The sequence below is a fragment of the Scardinius erythrophthalmus genome (genome assembly GCF_964197995.2).
Source record: "Scardinius erythrophthalmus genome assembly, chromosome: 13".
Lineage (NCBI taxonomy): Eukaryota > Metazoa > Chordata > Actinopteri > Cypriniformes > Leuciscidae > Scardinius > Scardinius erythrophthalmus.
The window spans coordinates 23,500,181-23,526,821 of NC_138233.1; the positions used below are offsets into that span (position 1 = coordinate 23,500,181).

General features: G+C 36.5%; 1 protein-coding gene across 3 annotated transcripts in view; it reads right to left on the minus strand.

The window, feature by feature from the left end:
* klhl4 (kelch-like family member 4) overlaps positions 1-26,641 on the minus strand; it is a 54,973-nt gene that overhangs the window by 14,465 nt on the left and 13,867 nt on the right. For all 3 annotated transcript variants that reach the window (XM_081383584.1, XM_081383585.1, XM_081383586.1), the window contains 9 exons: positions 18,712-18,879; positions 17,139-17,275; positions 16,742-16,938; positions 11,986-12,198; positions 11,644-11,830; positions 11,206-11,430; positions 9,095-9,257; positions 2,089-2,301; positions 1,209-1,380 (listed from right to left, as the gene is read on the minus strand). In XM_081383584.1, the coding sequence (XP_081239710.1) occupies positions 1,209-1,380; positions 2,089-2,301; positions 9,095-9,257; positions 11,206-11,430; positions 11,644-11,830; positions 11,986-12,198; positions 16,742-16,938; positions 17,139-17,275; positions 18,712-18,879 (1,675 nt within the window). The remainder of the gene's footprint in view (positions 1-1,208; positions 1,381-2,088; positions 2,302-9,094; positions 9,258-11,205; positions 11,431-11,643; positions 11,831-11,985; positions 12,199-16,741; positions 16,939-17,138; positions 17,276-18,711; positions 18,880-26,641) is intronic.

Consider the following 26,641-nt stretch of genomic DNA (forward strand, 5'->3'; position numbering starts at 1 on the left):
AATTTGACAAACAGCAAACATGAATATTAAAATCGCCCACCAGTAAAAAGCGATCATAATTTGTGGCAATATTGACAATAAGTTCAGTAAATTGCCATATAAAATCCTTAGGAGAATGTGACTATTCTAGTCTAGGTGGAGAAGCTGAGCTTCAAAACTGGGGAAGGCCAAACAGGGACAAGCCGGCAGCGTGAGGAGAGAAAGTTATTTAAAATTGTTATTATCCCACCCCCGCGTCCATTCGAACGAGGAGAGTTAAAAAAAAAAAATACAGTCAGCTGGAACCAGTTCTGAGAAGGGTGTTAAAGGATAACTGTCGCCAAAATGCAACCTAGGGTCTTTTTGTTAATCTACCCTAGGCAAACTTTCGTTTAAAAGCATAATTAGAATGTAAACGCCACTTTTAAGTTTGACCGTATTTTCGTTTTCGGTCAATTACCTTTTGAATGGGAGTTCTTGGGGTACTACTATGATGCATCAAAAATCGCTATTTTTAAAACACTAAGAAGGCTCGACACAACATGAAACTTTGCTCGAAGTATCACCAGGGGCTCTACACATTAACTCGAGCATTGAGAACATTGTCTGTGTACACCGAGTTTACTAAAAAGAAAGATTTTGAACAGTTCACAGTAGCTGTGTCTGCCGGCATTTTGACAGTCAAAAAATTTTAGTAAACTCTGTGTACACAAACAATGTTCTCAATGCTTGAGTTCATGTGTAGAGCCCCTGGTGATTACTGTCTGGCAATAATGTGCATTGGCTTGTTTTGTTACCACTCAAAGGTAATTGGGCTCTCAGTCAAGAACCCACTGCATCAGTTCTGACGTGACGTTGAACGTGACTGACTGATAGGGAACTATGAATATGGTTAGAAAAATCAACCAGAAATGTAATGTCTGGACAACATCCCTTTCTGTGGATCTGTATAAATAAGTAAACAAGCACCAAAGGAGAAAAAAAATGAAATAAAAATAAAAAGTGTGTAATCAGGTCACTATTTATTTATTTATTTATTTATTATTATTTTAAATGGGATTTCAAGAACTGGAAAAGTCATATAAATCAAAAAAATGTTAACTCCTTGGGTATTTTTACAATTAATATATTTTTGTAGTTATGATAAGCTCTAAAAAATTAATCAGGTAGAAAATTGTGAGTAAAACAAACAGTAAAGCCTGATTTAAACATGGACTCAATCCACCCACCTCAGTCCATTCATTGTTCTGTGCATCATAGGACTCAACACTGTTTAAGTAGGTCTGACCATCATAGCCTCCGACCGCATATAACCTGTCTCCCAGCAAACACACCCCCACTGCATCCCGGGGGACGCTCAGGGAGGACACTGTGGTCCATGTGTCTGTTTTGGGGTCATACCTGTGAATGCAGTACAGAACATATGAGACGAAATACAACACAATAGAAAAACAATGCTAGCACTTTCAATATAAGCCACTGAACAAAAAAGAGAGATAATTACACAGAGCATGTAAACAGCATTAAGTCTGTAATCTAGACAGTGGAAGCCTTTGAAAGCACAAGGACTATGATTATCATCTCTAACAATGAAATCTATTGTGCTTTCAACACGTAGAGTAATGCGTTTAAGTTTCTGATGCCCTTTGTTCATTAATTAATGTATTTTAATGTAATTTGTATTGTGTTTTAGCTATTTATTTCAGTTATTTACTTATACATTGGCTCCAAAATGATTTGCTCTTAGACACTGAGGCTTTTTTCCTCAACTGTTTCACCATTTGATTTAACATTTGATAATGTTAACAAGGTGTACTCCACATTGGTATAGGCTGTAGTTCGAATCATCACCAGCAGGAGGCGTTTAACACCAGATTACTGAACTACTGTGGCTTCCAACCACATTCCTCAATAACAAGGTAACAGTGATTTCACAATGAAGTAAGGTGTGTCAAGATTTGCAAATAAATGTGCAAATTATAGTACTTGGCACCCGTAACTATCTGCCGAGACTCACAACCTACTTTTGTGGGGTGTTGTTGTCATTATTACGAAGATAATTATGTGTTGGATTTCTTTCTTCCCAGATGTTGTGTCATTGTAGCTTACCTCTCCACACAATCAGACAGACGAGAACAATGGCTTGAAGCTGGTGCATCATGTCCTCCGACTGCATACAAGAAACTGTTATATGTGGCCACACCCACTCCTCCCCTCCTCTTTGACATCGGTGCACACATGCTCCATTTGTTGGTGTGGGGATCAAAACATTCCATTGATCGCAGACAGGAGCTTCCATCACGACCACCGACAGCAAACAACCTGTAAATATATAAAGACAAAAAAAAAACCATTTGCAGCTTATTTTACTGTAGTACAGTGAAGTATTTCAGAGTGAAATAGGATGTTCAATGACTTTATATTTTTTCTTTACTAGACCAACCTTAAAATACTTACAATAAAATTGTATACACATTTTATTGGTTGTTTGGCATATATTATTGAAACAGGAGTTTTGTAGATAAACAAAGAAAATGTGTTCTCATTAAAGTCAGCATGAAACTGAAGTTGTTGTGGTCTTTTCTTTCCTATTGTGACGTACATCCATGTCAAACGGCTTCTCAAAAAAGAAAAAAGAATGTAGGGTGGGACTTGATTTTGTCCATCGGGAACTGATGTGATCATTGGATCATTGTGGTTTGCTATTGCTGCTGTTTGTGGCTGAAGAAATGTCAGTTTTGATTCATGGTGACTTTAAAGTACATGGCCTACTTGTACACCTATTACATAGATAGAAAATAGCTGCCAGGGGCCATTGCCAATGTGGCTGCTGAGTGACCTGAAGCCCTGAATGTGAGTTTACAATTAATTACAGACCACTGCCCTCTTGCATCACCACAGTCAGAAATGAACTTTTTTATTGAGCGGTTTTATTTGCCCCCTGAAACAGAAATTGAAGACATCAAGTGAACCTATCATAAACCAACCACATTCATACACAACAATCAAAAAAAGTTTTAGTCCTGGAGTTTTAGTCACACATCACAATACATTAGTAAAATCAGTAGCAACTTCCATTTTATATATATATATATATATATATATATATATATATATATATATATATATATATATATATATATATATATATATATATGTTTTTTTAAAAGCAATAATTGGATGGTTTAAGTCAGCACAGTAAGACCACATGCCTTAAGAAAAATAAATAAGTTAAAATTTCATATTAACTTTAAGTGAAATATGAAAGAAGTGTGTATTTTTCATTTTCAAACTACACACTTTCCCGTGAGAATTACACTGATAAAAATTAATATTTGAGATAAATGGTATATTTCAGATGAGGGTTTGTGAACTACTTTCGCTTTCTTTCAGGGATCTGTGGATTACTTTGTGAAATGTAAAAATTCTCAAATATTGTGGTTAAAGTTTATGGTCAAATGAAACAACATTTTCTATTATACTTTTATTTTATTTTCTATTATTGATTTTATAGGCATAAAAATAAAAGAAAGGAAACCTATCTCACTGTCGGACAACACATTGGTGCAAAGAAACCTTGGACGTGACCAACGTATTAATAAACTAGGTTTAGCATAATACACTAATGTTTTTCAATGAAGGATATTATAATGTCAATGTCAGCTTTATGTATATAGCATCATTAAAAACAAAGATCGTTGACCAAGGTGTTGTACAATATGTCTGAAGAAATCAGCTACGATTAAAAGCCAGAGAAATATTTAGAGCTTTGCTTTTTTTAAAAAATAAGTAGGTTTTTCCAAAGTTTTGATGGAGCAATGACAAAAGTACAATCATCTCTAAATTTTAGCCAAACCTGGGGAACATTTAGCAGTCTCTGGTTTGATGACCTTAGAGACCTTACTAAGGCCTTTTACAATGTTACTAATAATTTCAAGCATTTTTATATCAAGGAGACCTTGGGTTTGCAGAGAGTCTTGGCGAGGGATCCCTGGGTCAGAAGAGGCTGACAATCCCTGTCCTACAGAGATTCAAAAAGTTGTTCTGTTGAAAAGACTGATCAATTAATCACTTTGAAAAGTAGGACAGTGGGCTCTAGAGGTAGGCTTGAAGGGTTTGTTTTTGACCTGGTCACAGTCATCAGTCAATGTTCTGCTAGATTCAAAACCAGCCTCTGTTTTTTTTGGATAAAGCTAACAGCAGCTCGCCTGCCACTCAAGTGACTTTAATGTAAAAGACACTAGAGATGCTTTGGTCTCAGAGCCTATTAACTCCCGTCTGGCTGTACAAGGTTACGCAGTGTATTGGATACAGAACCTAATTCAGACCTCATCATGAGGAGAATCCATGGAGAAAAGCGATCAGCCACAGCACACTGCACATACTGTATACTGCTGTTGATAGAAACGTTTTTCTGTTTTCGTGAATTAAATTTTCGTGAATTAAATTCCAAATTAAAATGTTTTACATATTACAATATTACTACAGTAGTAATATACAGTGAGGAAAATAAGTATTTGAACACCCTGCTATTTTGTACGGTGACGCATTGCTGCCACATACATATTATTTTTTTCCCCCAATTATGTCGTAATAACGAGATCTTATGTCGTTTTAACGACATCATTTTCTCGTAATAACGAGATCTTATGTCGTTAAAACGACATCTTTTTCTCGTAATAACGAGATCTTATGTCGTTAAAACGACATCTTTTTTTGCCCTTATAAGGACATGTGTCATGTACAAAATATGCCTTTATCCACATACAATTGAAAGCCTATCGCGCCTTTATCACACATTCAAAAAGCTTAAGCAAATAGTAGCAGCCCCCAATCATGCCAAATTAATCAATGAGGCCCTTTTTAAAAATATATTTTATATAGGCTAAGTTTTTTTTAATATGATATATTATATAGGCCTAATAAGATTTATTTTTGTTAATAGGCTATATCTTCATTACCTAGAGATATAATTAAACAAAAAGTATTCAAAACACATCTAACAGAACAGCCTGAGTTGTTTATTTTTTACAACATTGTGTTCTTATTTTGTTTAATTAACGAAATGTCAATCTTCGTCTTTATAAGAAGATACAATAAAATACAAAAATCTTCAAGATGTATAACGGATTGTCACCTTATTAACAGTCCTTTTTTAATGGAATAATACACCCTTATAATAAAGAAAACGCTTCAGTTATAAAGAATATGAACGCAATGCATTTAATTATACATTAAGCGTTTTCCTTCCCTTTATTATAAAGAAAATAGGTGGCTCTTAACGTGTCTTTCTATGGGAGGGTGGTATTGCGGTGCACAGCGAATATTCAATGCATTCAATGAAAATATTCAATGGTATTCAATGCAAAACAAAAATGAAAAATACAATTAGCCAATAAAATAAACAAATTATTGTGGCATTAATTAGCCCATAAACAATATTTATTTTAAAGTCTAAACGAATTTGTTTAAAGAAAAACACCAGCGTTGGGCGTTTATCTGTAGGCTAAGTGTTTCAGCCGCCCTTTTCAAACTGGCGCAATAAAATGCAACAGAATTTGATTAGTTAAACATGAAGAGGATTATCTGTCTGGCATGACCGCTCGCTCTAACGTTAACCTAGATAAATGTTTGCTATTATGAAGCGCATATCCAGTGTTTGTGCGGAGTGTGGAGCGCGCACTAGACATGGATGAAGGCGCCGGTGCCATCACTCGCATTTTCCTATCAACAGTGGAAACAACTTAAAATACTCCATCATTTCTGGTCATACAGAACATAATAATACATCAGTCGCAACTACTTTTATTTGTGTAAACTCACAACAACAAGAAAACGGTGTGCCTTTGTAAAACAAAATAAAACGAACAGGGCGCGCTTTCATGATCTCTGTGAATTGGAGCGCGCCTCAAAAATGAACTGAAAAACAGTGTATAGACAAGCCTCACAGACATGAGAAATATAACTATAAAGTTAATAAAAAAAATGCCCACCAACGAAAAAAAAAATCCAATCGAAAGCAAATACGGTAGCTACTATCTGATTAAGTAATCCTGTCCGTAATAAAGTCGTATCTAGGCTACATTACAGCGGAGATGTATGGAGATATGTATGCAGGCAGCCTACACTGATTTAGAAAAGACTAGTTAATTAATAAACAATTAAAATGCTTCGTTATTTTTTTCAGATACATTTATTATATCATTAGCCTACTTTTGCTGGTGCTTTGCGGCAAGTTTTATGCATGCGCTTGAGCGCGGAATATAGGCTATATAGCCTACATGCACCCAGGATTGAATATAAACGTGCGATTAGTCCTAATTGCTTAAATTAATGACTAGAAAAATCCTTTAGTCTATGGCAACTCTAAGCAATAGCCTACATTTAATATTTGACATTATTTCATTAGTAAGTATCCAGCTCGTCACATTTAATTAGCTGAGTTAGCATAATTAATGAACTAATAAAATAATAAAATAAAATTTAAATTAAGATACTAACCATATATTTCTATATAGCATTGCTTATTCCACCACACAAAGGACTGTTTATAAGGTGACAATCCGTTATACATGTGAAGATTGTAGGCTGTATCTTGAAGATTTTTGTATTGTATTGTATCTTCTGTTATAAAGGCGAAGATTGACATTTCGTTAATTAAACAAAATAAGAACACAATGTTGTAAAATTTTCTTTTAGATGTGTTTTGACTACTTTTTGTTTAATTATATCTCTAGGTAATGAATGAAGATATATATAGCCTATTAACAAAAATAAATCTTATATATAATATATTATATAAAAAAAAAACTTACAGGCCTATTTAAAATATATTTTCAAAAAGAGCCTCATTGATTAATTTTGCATGATTGGGGGCTGCTACTATTTGCTTAAGCTTTTTGAATGTGTGATAAAGGCGCGATAGGCTGTCAATTTTATGTGGATAAAGGCATATTTTGTACATGACTACACATGTCCTTATAAGGGCAAAAAATGATGTCGTTTTAACGACATAACATCTCGTTATTACGAGAAAAAGATGTCGTTTTAACGACATAAGATCTCGTTATTACGAGAAAAAGATGTCGTTAAAACGACATAAGATCTCGTTATTACGAGAAAAGATGTCGTTAAAACGACATAAGATCTCGTTATTACGACATAATTGAGGGGAAAAAATAATAAGTATGTGGCAGCAATGCGTCACCGTAATTTTGCAAGTTCTCCCACTTGGAAATCATGGAGGGGTCTGAAATTGTCATCGTAGGTGCATGTCCACTGTGAGAGACATAATCTAAAAAAAAAAAAAATCCAGAAATCACAATATATGATTTTTTAACTATTTATTTGTATGATACAGCTGCAAATAAGTATTTGAACACCTGTCTATCAGCTAGAATTCTGACCCTCAAAGACCTGTTAGTCTGCCTTTAAAATGTCCACCTCCACTCCATGTATTATCCTAAATTAGATGCACCTGTTTGAGGTCGTTAGCTGCATAAAGACACCTGTCCACCCCATACAATCAGTAAGAATCCAACTACTAACATGGCCAAGACCAAAGAGCTGTCCAAAGACACTAGAGACAAAATTGTACACCTCCACAAGGCTGGAAAGGGCTACGGGGAAATTGCCAAGCAGCTTGGTGAAAAAAGGTTCACTGTTGGAGCAATCATTAGAAAATGGAAGAAGCTAAACATGATAGTCAATCTCCCTCGGACTGGGGCTCCATGCAAGATCTCACCTCGTGGGGTCTCAATGATCCTAAGAAAGGTGAGAAATCAGCCCAGAACTACACAGGAGGAGCTGGTCAATGACCTGAAAAGAGCTGGGACCACCGTTTCCAAGGTTACTGTTGGTAATACACTAAGACGTCATGGTTTGAAATCATGCATGGCACGGAAGGTTCCCCTGCTTAAACCAGCACATGTCAAGGCCCGTCTTAAGTTTGCCAATGACCATTTGGATGATCCAGAGGAGTCATGGGAGAAAGTCATGTGGTCAGATGAGACCAAAATAGAACTTTTTGGTCATAATTCCACTAAATGTGTTTGGAGGAAGAAGAATGATGAATACCATCCCAAGAACACCATCCCTACTGTGAAGCATGGGGGTGGTAGCGTCATGCTTTGGGGGTGTTTTTCTGCACATGGGACAGGGCAACTGCACTGTATTAAGGAGAGGATGACCGGGGCCATGTATTGCGAGATTTTGGGGAACAACCTCCTTCCCTCAGTTAGAGCATTGAAGATGGGTCGAGGCTGGGTCTTCCAACATGACAATGACCCGAAGCACACAGCCAGGATAACCAAGGAGTGGCTCTGTAAGAAGCATATCAAGGTTCTGGCGTGGCCTAGCCAGTCTCCAGACCTAAACCCAATAGAGAATATTTGGGCCAAAATCCCTCCTGCAGTGTGTGCAAACCTGGTGAAAAACTACAGGAAACGTTTGACCTCTGTAATTGCAAACAAAGGCTACTGTACCAAATATTAACATTGATTTTCTCAGGTGTTCAAATACTTATTTGCAGCTGTATCATACAAATAAATAGTTAAAAAATCATACATTGTGATTTCTGGGGCGGCAGTGGTTCATGTAGGTTGTCTACAAACCGAAAGGTTGGTGGTTCAATCCCCGGTTCCACCTGACCAAGTGCCGAGGTGTCCATGAGCAAGACACCTAACCCCAGCTGCTCCCGACGAGCTGGATGGCGCCTTGCATGGCTGACACCGCCGTCGGTGTAAGAATGAGAGAGTGAATGGGTGAATGTGAGGTTATGTAAAGCGCTTTGGTGGCCATAGGTCTGTGAAAGCGCTATATAAATGCAGTCCATTTACCATTTACCATTGTCTGGAGTTTTTTTTTTTTGATTATGTCTCTCACAGTGGACATGCACCTACGATGAAAATTTCAGACCCCTCCATGATTTCTAAGTGGAAGAACTTGCAAAATAGCAGGGTGTTCAAATACTTATTTTCCTCACTGTAGTGTAGTATCCCCTGTCTGAATTTAGATTTTTCAGTTATTCTGTAAGGAGCAGCGATTTTTTTTAAATTGTACTATATGGTAGCACAACAATCCTACAAAATAAAATAAGAACAAATGAATTCCTTACTTTCCATTGAGAGCAGTGACTCCGACAGTGCTGCGCGGGGTGGACATACTGGCCACATAATTCCACTGCCTCGCCTGGGGGTCCCACCTTTCTACTGTGTTCAAATAGCTCCATCCGTCATGGCCTCCCACTGCATACATGGGCCCCTCCAGCACAGCAATTCCTTTTTGAAGAAATAAATAAATAAAACAAGTAAAGAGAAAGACTCTGGGCTCAGCTTTTGGTGGTGCACGGCATACATTCGACAAATGCACAGTCCAATATTAATTGTCTGTCTTAGTCTTTGTATTGTAGTGAAACTGGCAAATGGCAAAATTCAAATGGCAATACTATGGATTTAATTTCCATAGGAGCACTTCATCAGTAGCTAAAGACATTCTTCCGGTCTGACTCTGAGGACGAGAGCCCTGAGACGCTGTGGTAAGCATTAAGTATTCATGGTGCATCTCACTGCTCCCTTTACAGAAAAGGTCCCTCATGTTTCTATTATAAATCTCTGGCTGTCGCTTTTGGGGGCTTGACATATAAATCATCTCTTGACCGACATTTTGTTTCTGATATTGCAGTGCACTTTATAGACCTCAATGAGCAACCTTTGAGTGTCAGTTTTATGGGATTATTGTAGAATATATTTTCTCATCTACGAGTTTAAATTACCTGCCATATTTTTTATGTACATTTTTTATGGACAGCCCAGATTGCCTTTATTAATTTACACGGTTGTTTTGATGTGTGACCACCCGGTTATTTTTATAGTTATTTCCTGATGCATGGGTGTTAAAGTGTCCCATCTTATTGAAATAGTTGAGCAGCAATAAGGCTTGCTTTTATTGTATAGCACATACACTTAACTTTCTATTCAATTTCAATTGTCAATTTAGATTAGTGTATTTGGTGCTTAAATTATCAACTTTCACGAGTAAGATTCAATGTCAAGAAAGCCAGCACCATTACTGCAATTTTTATTTTGGAGCCAATTTTTATTTTTTATTTATTTTTTTGCATCTGTACTTAACATGTTAAAGAGGACCTAATGCTGGCGACACCTGCTGGTCAAGATGTTGTACATGCAACAATAACAGAGAAAACATGTACTGTAGGCTTTAATGGCACCTTTTGCAAACTAATTGCAAATGTTTTCATGAAAGTGTAATCTATTAAATGTAATCTACAAAAATAATTACAATGCTGAATCCACGTGCCTTTGCTAGTTCGATACACCATCTGAACCATTCGAAATAAAGCTTCATGGAGCTGTTTCATAATCACCCAATCACTAAACTAGACTTGAGTGGAGGTGTTTATTTTTGTCCAACAGAAAACGTTGTTCAATATAACAGGTTCAAGTTGTGTTACTTGTCTCCTCTACAAATTACTCTACCCTTATATGGAAATTAAAGCAAATTGGCTCAATAAATTAATAAATATTCATTTATGAACTTTACCCTCATAATAATAGTATTTCTTCTTCTTTAACAGCTGATTAGCAATGTATTCCTTTCAGTTAATAAGTTAGGCCTACCGGGTGAACTAGCTTCATTAATAATCATGAGCAAAGCCTTATAAATCACAGCATACAGAATGGCGTTATAAATGTGAGGTTGTTTATGTTCTCTTTACAGAAGTTATGTTTAAATGTTGTTTCATAAAACTAAACATTTAAATATAATCTTACTGAGACATTATTGGGAGATATAGAGAGACAACTAATATTTAGATTCATTTTATGAAAGAAGTTTTCTTTACTGTTATAAATATCTCATTGATTTACATTGCAAGCTATCAGTATTTCATCCTGCATTGCAACTGCACCAAATTGCATATTTTTGCTCCGTTTGGGCCTGTTTTGTTGTTGTTGTTGTTGTTGTTTTGCCTCCTCAAATGTGAGTTCCATATTCTCATTTATCATAATATATGAGCCATAAAAGTCTGATGTATCAAATGATACTCAACAAAAACAAAAGCAATTTTTTTTCTAAAGGTTCAGCAAAATATTCCATTTAAAAAAATGTTTTTTGAGTATTTCATACCGTTTAACAGAAGCAGATAGTGAACATTACTATGTAACAGTTAATATATGAACAAATATCTGAAGCATTCAAAGAACGCACCTAATCCGTGTCTGTGGGTTGACATTGGAGGCATGGTGGACCACACTTTAGTGATTGGATTGTAGCACTCCACCATGTTAGAGGTCTTGAGCCCATCCCTTCCTCCTACCACATAGAGTTTGTTGTCGATCACTGCCACCCCGAACTGAAGTCTTCGCCCATTCATGATGCCAACCTGGATCCATTTGTTTGTGCGAAGGTCATACTTCTCTATTGTTGTAGACCCTAAATGTAGACAGACTCTTAGTTTATTGTTAGTTGTAGATTTGCATGCTGCACTGCTAATAGCTGTCAGCGACAAAAAGTCTCTCAGACTAAATCAAATAGATAATGACTTGAATTCTGCTGAACATCCTGTGTACAAAAAAAAAATCTATTTTATGGCAATGAGAGGTACTACTATAAGAAAAGTCAGGAAAGAGCTAAATAATGGTCCACCTTTAGAGGCGTCCATCCCTCCAACAGCGTAGAGCGATCCAACAGTGGATTTCCGTGGTTTGGTCCTTGGGCTCTGTAGCATGGGACGGCGCTCTGGTAAAAGATGGTACTTCATGGCTTCCATCAGGAGCTTCTGGCATTCCAGGTCTTCTGAAAACATCTTATTGTTTTCCAGATCGGCAAGAAGCTAAATCAAGAAAATAGTGCATTAACATCCAACAGAAAAAGGGACTAAACAGTGGAATGTTGAAGAATAACATTTAAATATTAGATTAGGTTTTTAGGTATTACATTCAATTGCATGAAATGACCAATAGTCTCATATGCATGTTATTGGCAAACCTGTGGCGGTAAAAGGGGGAGTCGAATATACGCCAGTAACACTCCTAGATCCTGCTGCCGGGGCTGCACATCATAGCGAACCCACATCATCAGTGCTTGAAAAATCGTTTCTTCATCTGGAACATTGATTTCATCACTGGCCAAAAGCTTGGCAATTTCCATTGTGGGTAGCAGGAGGAACTCCTGATTCTGAATGACCTCTAGAAAGTGTTCCTGAAATATTAAGCAATTGTATTTGCTTATTATAAATATGTGAGACATTGGTAAATGCAGTTAGACATTAATTGCAAGTCCTGAACTACATGTACAATTCCAAAATAGATTTATTTTGGCCTATTTAAAATGTCAGTTATATTTTATGATTTTAAATATTTAAATGTTTTCTCGCTGTGTCTAATGCAGCAATCCAATTAAGTCTGACTTTACAAGTAACCACTTGTACAACAAACACTTCTTCAGATTCCAAACGCAAACTTATATACACTAATGTGCTGTAGTACTACCAAAAACTCATGATCCTAATCTTTATCTCCATACCGGGTGACCCTTTTTTTTCTTTTTCTTTTTTTTCTCAATAGTCATTCTACTATCAATAGCAGTCAATGGAGTGTTAGTAGACTGTCTGCTTAAAGGGGACCTATTGTGCAAAATTCTATTTTACATGGTGTTTGAACATAAATGTGTGTCGGCAGTGTGTGTACAACCACCCTATAATAGTAAAAATCCACCCAAAGTAAGAAATGTATACTTATTAAAGCTACTAAAGTTATTCAATCAAGAGCAGTGAGTGATTTTCTATTTTTCTTTTGTTGTTTGATTCATATTAACAGCATATAGCAGTGCGTACTGTATATTACGCTGCTTTCACTTTAATACACAGATCTAATATACACATGCAATTTCTTTCCCTGGTGTTTATGTGAACTTTGTGTTTTTGACATAACCTTGTCTGCATTTAGTTTAAGCGCAATAAGACGTGAAAGAGAACTTGGTTTAATACTAATGTGATGCGCCGTCTGACATCGAGATTTCTGTGCGCATGCTTCGGATGTGTGCGCCCAGAAAACCATATATCAGAAGTTTAAAATGATTTGGCTTTAAAATGCATGCAAATAAAAAACTGTCATTATGATGAAGAACTGCAATGTCACATGAGTGTGACCACGATAGAAATGATAATCAAAACCAAACAGATGTTTTTGTTTTTGGCAGAGTATCCGAGGCGCAGTTTTCTCGTACAGGCTCCGCCTTCTTCTGGACAGCGGGGTGGGGAGCAGCAGCTCATTTGCATTTAAAGATACATGCACGAAAACAGCATGTTTTTCATTCCACTCAAAAATGAAATATATTTACAACATGGTATAATAAATTATCAGTGGGGTATTTTGAGCTAAAACTTCATAGACACATTCTGGGGACACTTGGGACTATATTACATCTTTTTAAAAAGGGGCATAATAGGTCCCCTTTAATATCTGCTAACACTTTATTTTGATGGTTCCCCAATAAACATTCTACTGACTACAAGTAACTTTTAGTCAACTTTTTCTACTAACCCTAAAAATATAACCTAGTAGACTCTAATGAGAGTTAGTTGACATGTAGTTGCAAATTACTGAGAGTTGGCTGACATGTACGTAGTTGCAAAATTAGTAGAATGTCTAAAGTGGATTATCGAAATAAAGTGTAATCCCTTTACTGTTATCTCAGTGATACATTTTTTTCAGGAGTCGTAAAAATATTGGAGTTTGTGAGCATGGAGAGTGTAGTGCATAGCACGATTATTATTTTTTTAAAGCTCTGTTTAAAATAGTGATATGAATGATTAGCACTCACATACTACTGTTAAGATAGTATTTTCACCTGAAAGGGAGTAGAGGTTTGGACCTTAAAGAGTATTTGATATGTCACGACTTAACAAGTGGATGGCACTGACACAAAATATAACATCTTTGTTTTGAATGATGCATTTTTGAGAATCTACTAAATGTTTAAAAATATGTCATATCAGCAATATAATGATCTGCTCCAATGCGTCCACAAGGACATCCGAGTTGCTCTCTGATAACACCATTTTGCAAGGATCAACTTGTAGCAAGTGAAGAGGATGCCGGAAATCTCTCTAACAAGCTTGTTCATTACTTATGGCACTTCCAGAGTCTCCTTTGTGCATCAGAAGTAATCCCCATTGATTATGTTGCAAATAAGGGTAGTAAACATCCTATTGATCATTAATCAGATCTAAACAGCGTCATCCCTGCTAAAGCCGTGCCTGGGCTCTCGGAGCTTAGCTCAGACTCACATAATTAAATGAGTACCATGCATTGATTTTCAGCCCCTCCTCAATATAGATTTAAACGCTACTTCTTCTGGTGACATTGATATAGATTCATTATTCGCAATTACCATCACAAGCACCCTGGCAATTAATTGAATACATTAATTCTGTTTCACTGCAAACATTTATTTAAAGGCCTCTCAGGGCATATATTTCAGGCAAGGGCATTAAACTGAACAGCAAGTAGGCTAACAGGTCCTGCAGCAATAGTGTGAGAGGCACAAGGCTCCGTAAGATCTAAATGGATTAAATTGTAAGGGAGGATGTGAGAATTTAATGGGTTGCGCCAAATCTAATGTATTTATGAGGGGAAATTTGACTTAGAGCAGTGTTTGTGTTGTCAGTCATTCATCTAAGCGTTGTCTCAGTTGCTTTATTCTGCACATGCTTTTCCTCTTGTGACTGCAAACGGATCTTCCTTTTACATTCAAAAGAAAATACATTGACTTCCAGCATGCTACAGGCCATAGATGTCTTGAACTGAGACATTAACCCATGTAAGACTGCAGCTTCCGACACACACACACACACAAAAAAGATGTAATGTCAGGATGAGACAGAAACGAGGAAAAACAAGCTAAAAAATAACTTTATAATCTAAACACCACAGCAAGCAAACCAGGAAGCTCTGTTAACGCTGTGTTCATTACCGAAGCGATGGAACAGGAAATTTTCTGCTTGTGTTCTCTGATTAGATTAACCTCTCTGCTCTGGAAAGCCCTTTGTAAACAGCCTGTGCAGATGTCCTTCAGGAGATAACGGCTATCTTCCTAAGTTGTTTCCGCACTTGGGCAGAGAAATGCCCATCAAGCAAATGTGCTCTGTGGATCCTTGGGCTCCTGAGAATACTTAATGTATTGGCATTATTTAACCAAAGCTGCTTTTGCTATATTTCTCACACATCAAAGAGCTCTGCACACCCCTTTAGACTGACCGCATGCTGAGATACAAACTGACACATCAAGTAATTTTATGCTTGGAATTCTCTATGTCAGTGACTAGGTTTTAAAACTTGTGGTATTTCCTGTTTTTCAATATGCAGGAAAAAAGTTGACAGGTACAAGATTTTATTTTAAAGTTTACCTCAAAATGAAAATTCTGCCACCCTAATGTTGCTTCAAACCTTTATGAATTCAGTTTGGTCGATGGAACACAAAAGGAGACGTTGAGAAGAATGTTCATGCTGCTATCTTCCATACAATGAAAACTGGAGTGGTCAAGCAGGGAAAAAAAGATTGCTGAAAAATCAGTCCACATGTTTCATGCACTACATTCTAAGTACTCTGAATTCATATGATATATTTCAGCCTGTAATTTACTCAAAATCTAGCCTTAAAATTTTTGATTGACAGTTCTGATAACGATTTAACTTTCTTTGTATGGAAAAGAGCTGCTTGGATATTCTGGGATAAATTTCTCCTTTTGAGTAAGTCATCTTACTTTAGCAGTTTCTTACATGAAAATACAATGTCTAGAATTGTACCGTGATAACAGTGTCATTTTCTGTGATAACAGAAATTTTAATTTAATAAATTAAATAAAAAGACATGAATAAATATTGCAATATAATTTAAGATAATTGGGTAAGCATTCTTTTGAAATCATTGTGGTGATTAGTTTTTCTTTTTGCTACGATTTTAGACCTCTGTCACTTTTAATTACATTTAATTTAATTATATTACATTTTCTTCCAGCCAATGTAATAGTGGTACAAAACACAGAATTGATTTTGATCTTAACTTACAATCTATAGTATCTATATTTCCCTATACACTGTATGTGGAAATATTGTGTGTTATAGTACAGAAATGATTCATAATCTTTTTACAATTGAGGTGGGAGGGTGTTTTCCTTTTTGGTAAAATAATGCTTGTTTATTGTCAGGATTATTGGGTTTTGTATGCTAAATGTTGATATCTCAAATGAATATTCCCCAGATGGTTGTTATCTCTAGTGAACCTTTAGTGTGCGATATACATACTAAAAAATCAATTATTCTGACAATCAACAAGCCTAAATTTAAATGCATCTGTACATTACAAAATAAGTCGAAAGCAACAGTAATATAAACCGGCAAATAGTAAAACAATGAAACGCATCATAATTTATTCATGCCAGAGTGCATGCTGGGAACATCGCCAGCTTGTACTCTAGACATTATACTAGTTAATCTGTAAATATGCATGAGCTTACTGTAATGCAGACACAGATAATCATTGGGATTCTACAACCATCATAATCATTCAACTCCCATTCACTGTGAAAATATACAGGCCGCTATTTAACTGTAATTCTACAATTACGACTGTGAAAATTACTGTAAAAGGTCAGCATCTAGCAGTCAGGACAAATGTTAGCGCTATTTATAGCTAATTTATAATTTCTCCCAGACAAGCTACTTTGTATGCCAGGTCCTACCATAGTGTAGTTGTGAGCGACATTCAAAAGATCCATGCATCCCTGTGCATCAGCAAACGAACGGATCCCCAGGCAGTTGGATGGGTGCAGTTGTTTCATCAGAAAGTTGCAGCAGACCTGAATAACTTGTGAGAGCTGGAGGAGGCAAGCAGCAGCTAAAAGACTTTCAATTGTCTCCTCTTTTAGCTCCAGGACTCCTGTAAATTTAGAGAAAATACTCAAATATGCAGGAAACTTTTCAGAATTATTCTAGGAATAAAATGCTATGCTTAACTGGTGCAATATGTTAAACAGTTAGTTTTTTGCCCACTGGCATCATCTGTTTGTGGATGCCACACATCTGCTATGTACTACTAGTGCACGTAAAAAATTCCGCAAGTGGAATGTAGATACTCACCAGTATAAGCAAAATGAACCAGTGCTTTCAGCGCCTCAGGATCAACACCCTCCATTTTAATTTCCTCTTGTTTTGCCTCCCTCACATCATTTGTGAACATTGCAGCAAAGTAGTCTGAAACTGCACTCAGGACAAGTCTGCAAATAATTGGGCAAAATGTTTAAACATGCAACCGCATACTTCACGATGAACTCAAACAACCTCTCCAGAGTCGTCTTCGTAGAAAATTCCTCCCATACAAAAATATTTATCTCAGTGCTGTGTGAGCAGCTATTTTCACCAGGTTGTTTCATGCGGCTCTGGGATGATGTTGATTGAGCTTAGTGTCAAACTGGGACATGCAGTAGAGCTTTGGCTACAGAGATTTTTCCAACAGAATAGCATCAAAACACTCAGCAGCGGCCGAGAGATTTCTTTAAATAAACACTGTTTTAGAGTCCTTGAAGAAAGTTCAACACGCTCTGTAGTTTGAAATGGAGCATGCAGCACAGTTTTGACACTTCTTGACGCTACTATTTGCATATCTGTCCTTAAAGGAACAGTGAACACAAAATGAAAATTGTGTTATCATTTTACCTTAATTTATGTTGTTGCAAACCCATGACTTTTTCAGAATTTTGATCAAGGTACTCATTGCAATTTTCCATGAAATTAAAGTGAACTGGCCTTCAAAAAGAATGCAGAAGCGCCTTAAAATTCGTTTTGCGTGATATATTTCAAGTTTTCTGAAGCCATACTGTATCTTTGTGTAAGATAAAAAAAAAGTGGTCCACTTTAGACATTCTAGTAACTATAAGTAACTTTGCAACTACTTGTCAACTAAGTCTTATTAGAGTATTAATAGATTGTAGTAGACTCACGTATTAAAGAAACCTAAATGTAAAATTAATTTATAACCCTCATGTCATTCCGAACACATAAGCCTTTCATTCATCTTCCACCATAACTCTCACACATTAAAAAGTACAAAAGCTCAGTATAGGCTACTTGTTTGATGCACAAGGACCAATGAGGCTTCATTTATGTTCTGAAGAAGAATGGAAGACTTTTGGGTTTGGAACCACATTAGGGTGAGTAAATGATGACAGAATTTTCCTTTTTGTGTGAATTCTTTTTTATTATATTTCCTTACACGAAGACTTCAGACATATGACTTCAGAAGACTATATATAGTACATGAATCATAATGAACAATTTTATGGTGCTTGTGAAACTTGAAAGCTCCAGTTCACATTTATTGCATAAAAAAAAAAAAAAAAAAAAAAAAAAAAAAAAAAACAGGACAGCTCTGTAATGTTTTCATGTTTTTGGAGTCTGTTTAGGTGAACTATTCCTCTTAAGTTAACTAAGAGTTAAGCGAAAGCTTGACTGATAGCATTTAGTTGTTTTAAGTAGCTGTACTAATAGTTTGATTTTGTCTAAGAAAGATGAATGCAAATTCAATCTCTTTTCAGTTGATTTCTAGAGAAGTATTGCACTGAATTTTAAGCAGCGCTCCCTTATGTCCGGTTCATCTGTCTGTTTTTCTGTGAAAATAGGACATTTGAAACGCCTTGATTCGGTGGAGACTCACCTGTGTGCAGGGATCTTGTGATCTCCAGCTATCAAAAGTACATCACACAGCTGCTTGTGCTGAAGATAGGTCTCCATCTTTCGAAAGGTCTGTTCCGCATGATTTGTGGCCTGGAAAAACTCATCTGAGCAGTTGGAGCTCATCCTAGAGAGACTGTTCAAAGCCAACCTGTGGGAAAGAGGAAGATCGGAGTTGAGCTGAGACCGAGCGATGTGCGCTTCTGTCGGTTTGATATGGCTATTTGATCTACGCGGGTGACAGGAAAAACTTAACTAACACCTGCACAAGCTGCTGTGTCCACCTGTGACTTCATCTTTTATTTTCCCCTCAATTGAACCGTCAGTTCTGAGGTTCCACAGAGTTACACTGACTGACAAGTCATGTTGGAGAAAATGTGTCTGGACTGCGGTAAAGCATGAGTCACGGACATGTGCATTTCAGTGTTTATAGAAAACTCTTCCAACTCTAATAGCTGTTTAATAGCTGTTTAGATCAAAGAGAAAAATGACATTTCTGTCATCATTTACTTGCATCATATCATTACAAACCTGTATGACTTCCTTTCTTTGGTCCATACAAAATGAATGTTTGTTTTTGACCCCTTAAACTTTTCTTTCTTGTGTTCCACAGAAAAGTAAAAAATCTTACAGGGTTGGAATGACACGAGGGTGATTAAACAATGACAGAATTTTCGTTTTGGGGGCAACTGTTCCTTTAACATACAGTATCTATCATCTGGGTGGACATATTCCTGAAATATGTGTATGGCAAAGTATTATTTGGACATGCAGTTTTAGGGGTTATTTGACTCTTACGGCAGAGCTTCAGTTAGTGAACCCATGACATACCTAACAGGCAAGGTCTCTGAATATAAATTTGTAATATTACTTGGAAAAGCAGTTAGCTTGAGCAAACTTAATAAGTATGTCATGAACAATTTTGTGCCATTTTCCATCAATTTTCTCTGCAGCACACATGCTGTTAATGTCATAATTTTCAAAGAATGATAGCAATGGCCGATTTTACCTTCATAATATTAGACTGTTTGATGGCTTTATCAAGTTTGCACCCACAAAAACAAGCTCCGCCAATGACTGTCATCATGTTGGTTGATGCAGTTTTTGTATGTGTGAATTATACGCTGTGCGGAAGTCATAACAATACTCTTTTTTCTTCCAGTTGGACATTAGTGATTCTATGTATATCTTCCTTCACACTTGTCAGAGCTAAAATTGAAACCATTAGAGCTAAACTCCGTAAATAAGTGGATTGAAAGCCAGAGTTTTCCAAAGGGGCAGATTACCATTTGCACAAACTTCACTGTTTTTATTTATTCTTTTGGATGCACGGGACTTTGCGGGGATCTGGTCTCTTCATAGAGCCTTGATAATGTAAATTCTGAGCTGCTCTCTCTGCAGACCGGTAGATTACAAGCCATTGTGCTGCATCTGAATAATCCCTCTGACTCACAGCAAACAATCTAAAGCCTTTATTTTGCCGTCCTTCACGGAACAAATCCGTGGCTGACATTTAACCAGTCCACAACACTGTTCAAAAAAGTCTAGCTGCCGTAGGGACGCACAGTATGCAATTTGATTACTTTTCTGTAATTAAATGCCATCAAAAATGCCATAATTTTCAAAAACTCTGCAATTATGGATTGCTTTGTATGACTGGTTATATTAACTGCAGTCAACCGAGATTTGCATAACAAAAACAAAGTATCCATTGTGATATTTTTAATAACTGCACGTCCTGTTGTCCATTTCATCCTTAACAAGAGTTGCAAAACCATAAAGTTGGGAATGAATATTAAGCACCTGATAAAACGTTATGATCTCGTAAAAGTTTTAATTACAAAGTAAATCCCAGTGAAAGCTGCGCTCACTGGATCAGTGGTTTTGTGAACTGTGACTCCGTCCTTAGAGGCGTAAAGCATGAAGCAGAATTTCACCCTTGTGTCCTCGACTTTGAAGGCAGACCTGCTCCATCATATGAGCTAGTTTTTAAACATACTGCCGTATAAATCACATTAATTCACTATTCTCACTTTATAGCAGAATACCTGTGATGAGTAGTCAGTTGGCCCATTTAAAAAGATGGAGCTGGCTTGACATGAGTTGGCTTGATGAGCAAGGTGACTCTCATACGGAATACATTATCTTTATCTCTCTGGTCAGCTGTCAGGGGTAGGTGATCACACTGATATTTACAAGCGGAGGGGGGTTGACTTCTAAACATTCAAAATTGTCCTGGGGTTGCTCTGATCTAATGCAACATGCAAAGCCAAACTCATGCTGTCTGGCTGACGGATCATATCAAATATTATTTCACATATACTTTAGGCTATTGCAGAGCATCCAAAAAGTGGGTTTGCTTAAAATATTGTACGTTTGCATGCTTCCCTTTTATTATGTTTTGAGATAATGGTACCTTAGTTGAACAGACCACAGGATAAACAGTTTAAGTGTTCAGATGAAATATGTGTGGTGCTTCGGTTATTGGTTTTAAAGCCAGTAGCTGCTGATGTGTGTTAAAGAAGACATTAAATGTACATCACATTCTTTGCATTATGCCAACATGTTTTTATGAATTAAAAGGGACACGTTTGCAGCTGCACGACATTAAAACTTTAACAATAGCGTGTTTATATTGTGTAGACAGCAAAGGCTACCAGTCCCAGACTCCTTCTGGTCATTATAGGGTTGTTTTTTATGCTAAATAGATGGGTAATTTATCTCCATGACATTATAACGACATTTTGGCACAGAGCTGGGAGTACTGAATAAGAAATAAGCCAACATAAGAGGGGCTGTAAAAACCTAGATGCATTACTTTTGCTCAAAGGAATGCTGAGAGGACTTTTATGTCTACCAATATCGGAGACCCAAATTGCTTCTGTATCACTTTCTGAAAGGTTGTAAATTTACTGAAAATGTTTTCTTTCTGCTTGTGAAATTGGCTTTTTATATAAAGGGTCTTTAAGAGCCACAATGCATCTGAAAAATGATGTATAGCAAACAAAACCACATTTTTGTAACCCTTAAATAATCTCGGAGTTTCACATTATATTATGTATTAATCTTACATAGTAATTGCTTTTGAATTTGAGTTTTTATATGCTTATCTTTTAATGTTTTTCTGGAGTTAATAATACACTGGTCTTCGAGTACTGTAAAATTTAAATCATTATGCACTATAAACAGGAAGAATGAACAGCTCAGTAGTTTAACTGCTATATGAAATATTGCATACTATGTATTCAGAGGGCATTTATAGGAATCTATTGTGGTGTATTACATAACCTATCATATCTCCATATCAGTACAGCATCTGAGCAGTTATTGAACTTGAACTGTATCACTCCATTCAACCAGATCAATAACAAGTGGGAAGTTGTTACTTTTACCTGAGCATTTCTTGACAAGTGCCTGCCAACAGGCTTTTCAAACGCTATTTCAAGAGCCTAACACAGAGTGGAGCACCACAAAGTGATTTTACATCATCCCCTTCTTTCAAAAACAGATCCTTATCATCAGTAGTATCATCTGCCTTGAATATTTTATTATTTAAAAACTGTGATTTGTTAAAGTGCACTAGCTCTGCATATCTGATAAGTGTTTTGATCAATACTCTCAACAAAACTGCACAAAAATATTTATAATCATGCTTTCACAATTTTAGTGGTGCAGCTCAGAGTCGTTGTCAATCAAATGAGAATTTTGCTAGGAGGTAGTTTTGAAGGATTTTTCAAGGATCTTATAATGAAATATGTGTCAGCATCTCTGCCCACGTGTGTTTTGCGCATGTATTCGGTTGACCTTTCAAGAAATAGCTGCTAGTGGTTGCAAACATACTGAAGCAGCCCTAAGCGATTTTAAGTGGCAGGATCTTATTCCTCATAGAGCAGCGTGTCAGTGTCTCTTTCCTGGTTTCTGAAGCGTGCTTTGTTATTCAGTGATGCACAGTGCAAACATTATGTTGAAGCTGCACAACAGTGCTTTCCTGCTTAAAAAAGAATAACTGAACCAGTTCTGTGTGTCTGTGGGGTTTTCATCCATATTGCAGTTTGCCTCTCTTTTCCAAAATGTCATTGAACAAGATGTTTCATTGTTAATGTAAACAATGAAATTGACAAATTCAGCTTCTTAATCTTCTCTCCATGTTCAACCCTTAGATGCATACCTCGGGTCTTTAGTGACCTGGGTAGGGTTGCACCAGCCGTTCGTAAGTTCTTTCTTAAATTGGAACGTAAAGTCCACACTAGAGGCTTAGTAACTACTAGCTAGTTTGTAACTAACTCTGAACTTTATTCCGTTGCACCATTTGTTCGTAAGGCAGAACGTAGCTAGTAGGTCGTAAGCTCTCCGTAAAGTAATGCGTAGTCGCATAATATGACGTTTAGCCTCGGTTATCCAATAGCAGCCTTCAAATACGTGAGCAGATGTGGTGTTGAAATGCTGTGAATTTCAGTTTATCCTTCATTCTTTTGCCTCACGTTACTAACGGTAAAAATAAGTTTCCATTAAATACGATACTTGATCATGAATAGCATAAGTGTTTTTATATGTAACATTCAGAAACTGTATTTGAAATTAAATGAATAAGGATAAATAAATAAATATTGATACAAAAAGCATAAGAAATTACGTTTATTGATTATGACTGATATTTGACATGCACACCATGGACCGATGCACACAGCGACGTGCTGTTTAGGATGGGTTTGTGTTAAAGATAGCCTCTAACAAAGTAATCTTTTCACATAATGTTCTCTCTCTTAAAATGTAAGCAAGTGTAAATGTCTGCATAATCATATATGTATTAAGAATTGAAGTCTGTCAGGTAAAATAATAGCTTATTGATGAAGTTCAGTGTGTTTGATATTTTATTCCATCCGTTACTCCTGATCGGAGGCTGGCGTAAATATTTAGTTTAAACGTAGAGTTACGCTTCAACTAAGTTTAATGGTGCAACGCAAAAATATTTAGAAGTGCGCAAGTCGTAACTTAGTGTCCATTTACGTCAAAACTAGGCTAAGTTATAACTTACGCCCAGCTGGTGCAACCGGCCCCTGGGGCTTCATTCACTACCCTCCTCCTCATTATTTTTTTAAAGTTAGACTTCAAATTTCTTAGTGTTTCTCAATCTATTCATTAGAATCCATATAACAAGAAAAAGAAAATTATAAAAGAACGCCTGTTTTCCCTTTTTTTTCTTTTTTTTTTTTTAATTGTATAGGGTCTCGAACGACCCCAGGTATGTAACAGTGTAAGTATATTTTTCTGCACAACAGTAATTTAATCTTTGATGACTGAATAAGTGCAATTCACCTTTATTCCACAATGTGGCAATATCTGATACACAATGATGAAGTGTCGTTTCACTCATAGTTACCGCAGGCAGAAAACAAAAGAATAGGAAGTATCATCAGCAAAACTTGAAATGGCTCAGTGATTTACTGCAGAGCTGAACACAAACAAATATTAGTGTCGCTGTCACTTGATGGTGGATCTGATAAAGAAGCTGTCAGTGAAAATGATAGTTTTGAGAATATGTTTGAGATGGCGAATATGAACCAGATGCTAAATTAACTGGGAAAAGAGTTCTGACAAGGACAGTGATGATATAAAACATCTGCTCAAACTCTTCCAAGCTCCAAAAGGTAATAAAATGTATTTAATTTAATCTTCTGTAATTGTTACTTCAATATCAGGAGAGTTTTATATTATCGAGATAATAATAATATATTATTATTATAGAGATCCGTCCATGTTAGATCCGAGTTGCTAAAGACCCAAATATGTAATAATGATTGGCGAAACATTTATGCATTTAAGGGTTAAAATACTACAAGTACAAACAGTACCGTCGGATGCTGAGTCTATTAAAAAAATACCAGGCCAATGTTTGCAAGATGTTTCATTTTTTGCCTTGCATATCTTTTAAAGCACCTGGCATATCTAATTCTTCAGTTCATAGAATACTGATAATATGCCGTGTGTGTCTAACAGACAATTCCATAACAATAAACTAAGAAAGATGAATGAACTTCACTTCTAAAAGAGGATTACAGCTATCTTTGCTCGCTCCAAGTCGTGCGTAGAAATCATCTTTATCACCCAGACAGCTTAACTGGGGTTTCATTCCTCCAGCATTTTCACCCACTGTCCTTTAAGTCTGGTGTAGTGAGAACATGGGGGCTCAACCTCATTTTTAAGATGGATCTGTTTTCATGTAAGCCCCAGGATCTGTGCTGAAGGAACTATTTTCTTTTAGCTCAATTGCTCAATTCCAGCATACAAAGAACATGACCGTTTAAGAGATAAATATTCAGCCATCAGCATTAAGAAAGAGTTTTGTCCAAATCATTTGTCAGAATGGGCGTAAGTAAACAGATTGAGTGTGAGTCAAATATTGCCTTAAACAATACAATTGTAAGGGATTTTCCACCTTACAAGCTTTTGCGAACAGCCGAACACATGACACAGAGCTGAGCTACTGCTGTAAAAGTGCACGAGTTCAGATTAAGCACTTCGAACTCATAAACCTACACAATTTGCCATACTTGTTGTTTAATGTGTTTGAGACAGGTTTTCCGACTATAGCGCACAACATCCTACGGTTGTATACTTACCTATAAATGTTAGAAATTCACGCAAGTATTTCTATTTTGACAGAAAGCGAGTCTCGTTTCGCAGACTTTTGCAGACGGAGTCAAACAGAAGGAGCGTATAGAGTGCAACAGACAGTCGGCTTCCAGAAGTCAAAAGTCCATTCATTTTCTCCATAGGGAAATAGATTTTTTAACGATAACTTATAAACCTTAAAGACAGCCTTACTGTGAGGTACGAGGTTAGTAATTGATAGTATTTGCTTCTGTTGAAGCTGCCAGCACATTATTTAAACTTAGTTTTAAAATAATCGAGTTTAACAGCAGAATTCGTGGTGATTTTTTTTTTTAATGTAGAGAAAATTAAACAGAAACAAACTGAACAGAAAATTCTATCAATCAGAAAGTCAAAACAACCAAAAACTCAAAAGAGCTCTATAGCCCCACCCCACTCCCATGAAGCACTGCAAATGACGTGTTGAAAAAGAAGTTGGTGTTGATAGGGAAGTTTCTCCCTACACTCTCAAAATGTTTTAATATTTCAATATATGCATATCTTGCAATTAAATCAACATATAAAATAAATACTGTTTATACCATGGTCTGGGTGAATACTCGATTCTGATTGGCTGTCCTTTAAAAAGTGATAGAGGACACCTAGTAAAGGAGTTCTGGTGAAACTGACTGTTTACCGTTCGAAATTAATAAATAAATGCGCTGGCTACATCAGCTGTGAGTAACCATAGCAACAGGCAGTCAAAGTATACGTTTACAATTTACTGTATCAAAACAAAACTGAAGGGTTCTACGAGCTGAGCGCACTATAAATATCTCCGAAACCAAGTTATTGTTTGTAAAAACTTTAGATTTCGATTGTAAAACTAATAAAAATATAAACTAATGTTTTAAAAAATGTGTTATTTGGCAAGTGACCATGGTATAAGCGGGTTAATGCCCTTCAAGGTGTCCATTGTCAGGTATTAAAGTCCGCGTGAACCGGAAGTTGCAAACGACTTTTCTCCAGTGTTGTGACGTATTTCCCAGTGAAAAGGAATATTGAACAGAGGGCAGGGTTTTACTCTAGCGCTCCTCCTCTCCATCGCTCGCTCATAACAGACTAATGGTTTGAGGGGAGTGGTTAAGCGTTTCCCAACCCAAGTCCTCAAACCTACGTCATCAGGGAAGGTCCTCCAATGCAGAGGGGAGGGGCATTTTCAGATTTTGATTAAAGATTACGAAGCCAAAAAAATTTTTTGTGTGGATTGACTTGCATGGATGAATTGTTCACCACAAAACGATCAATTTAGGCAAACAAAG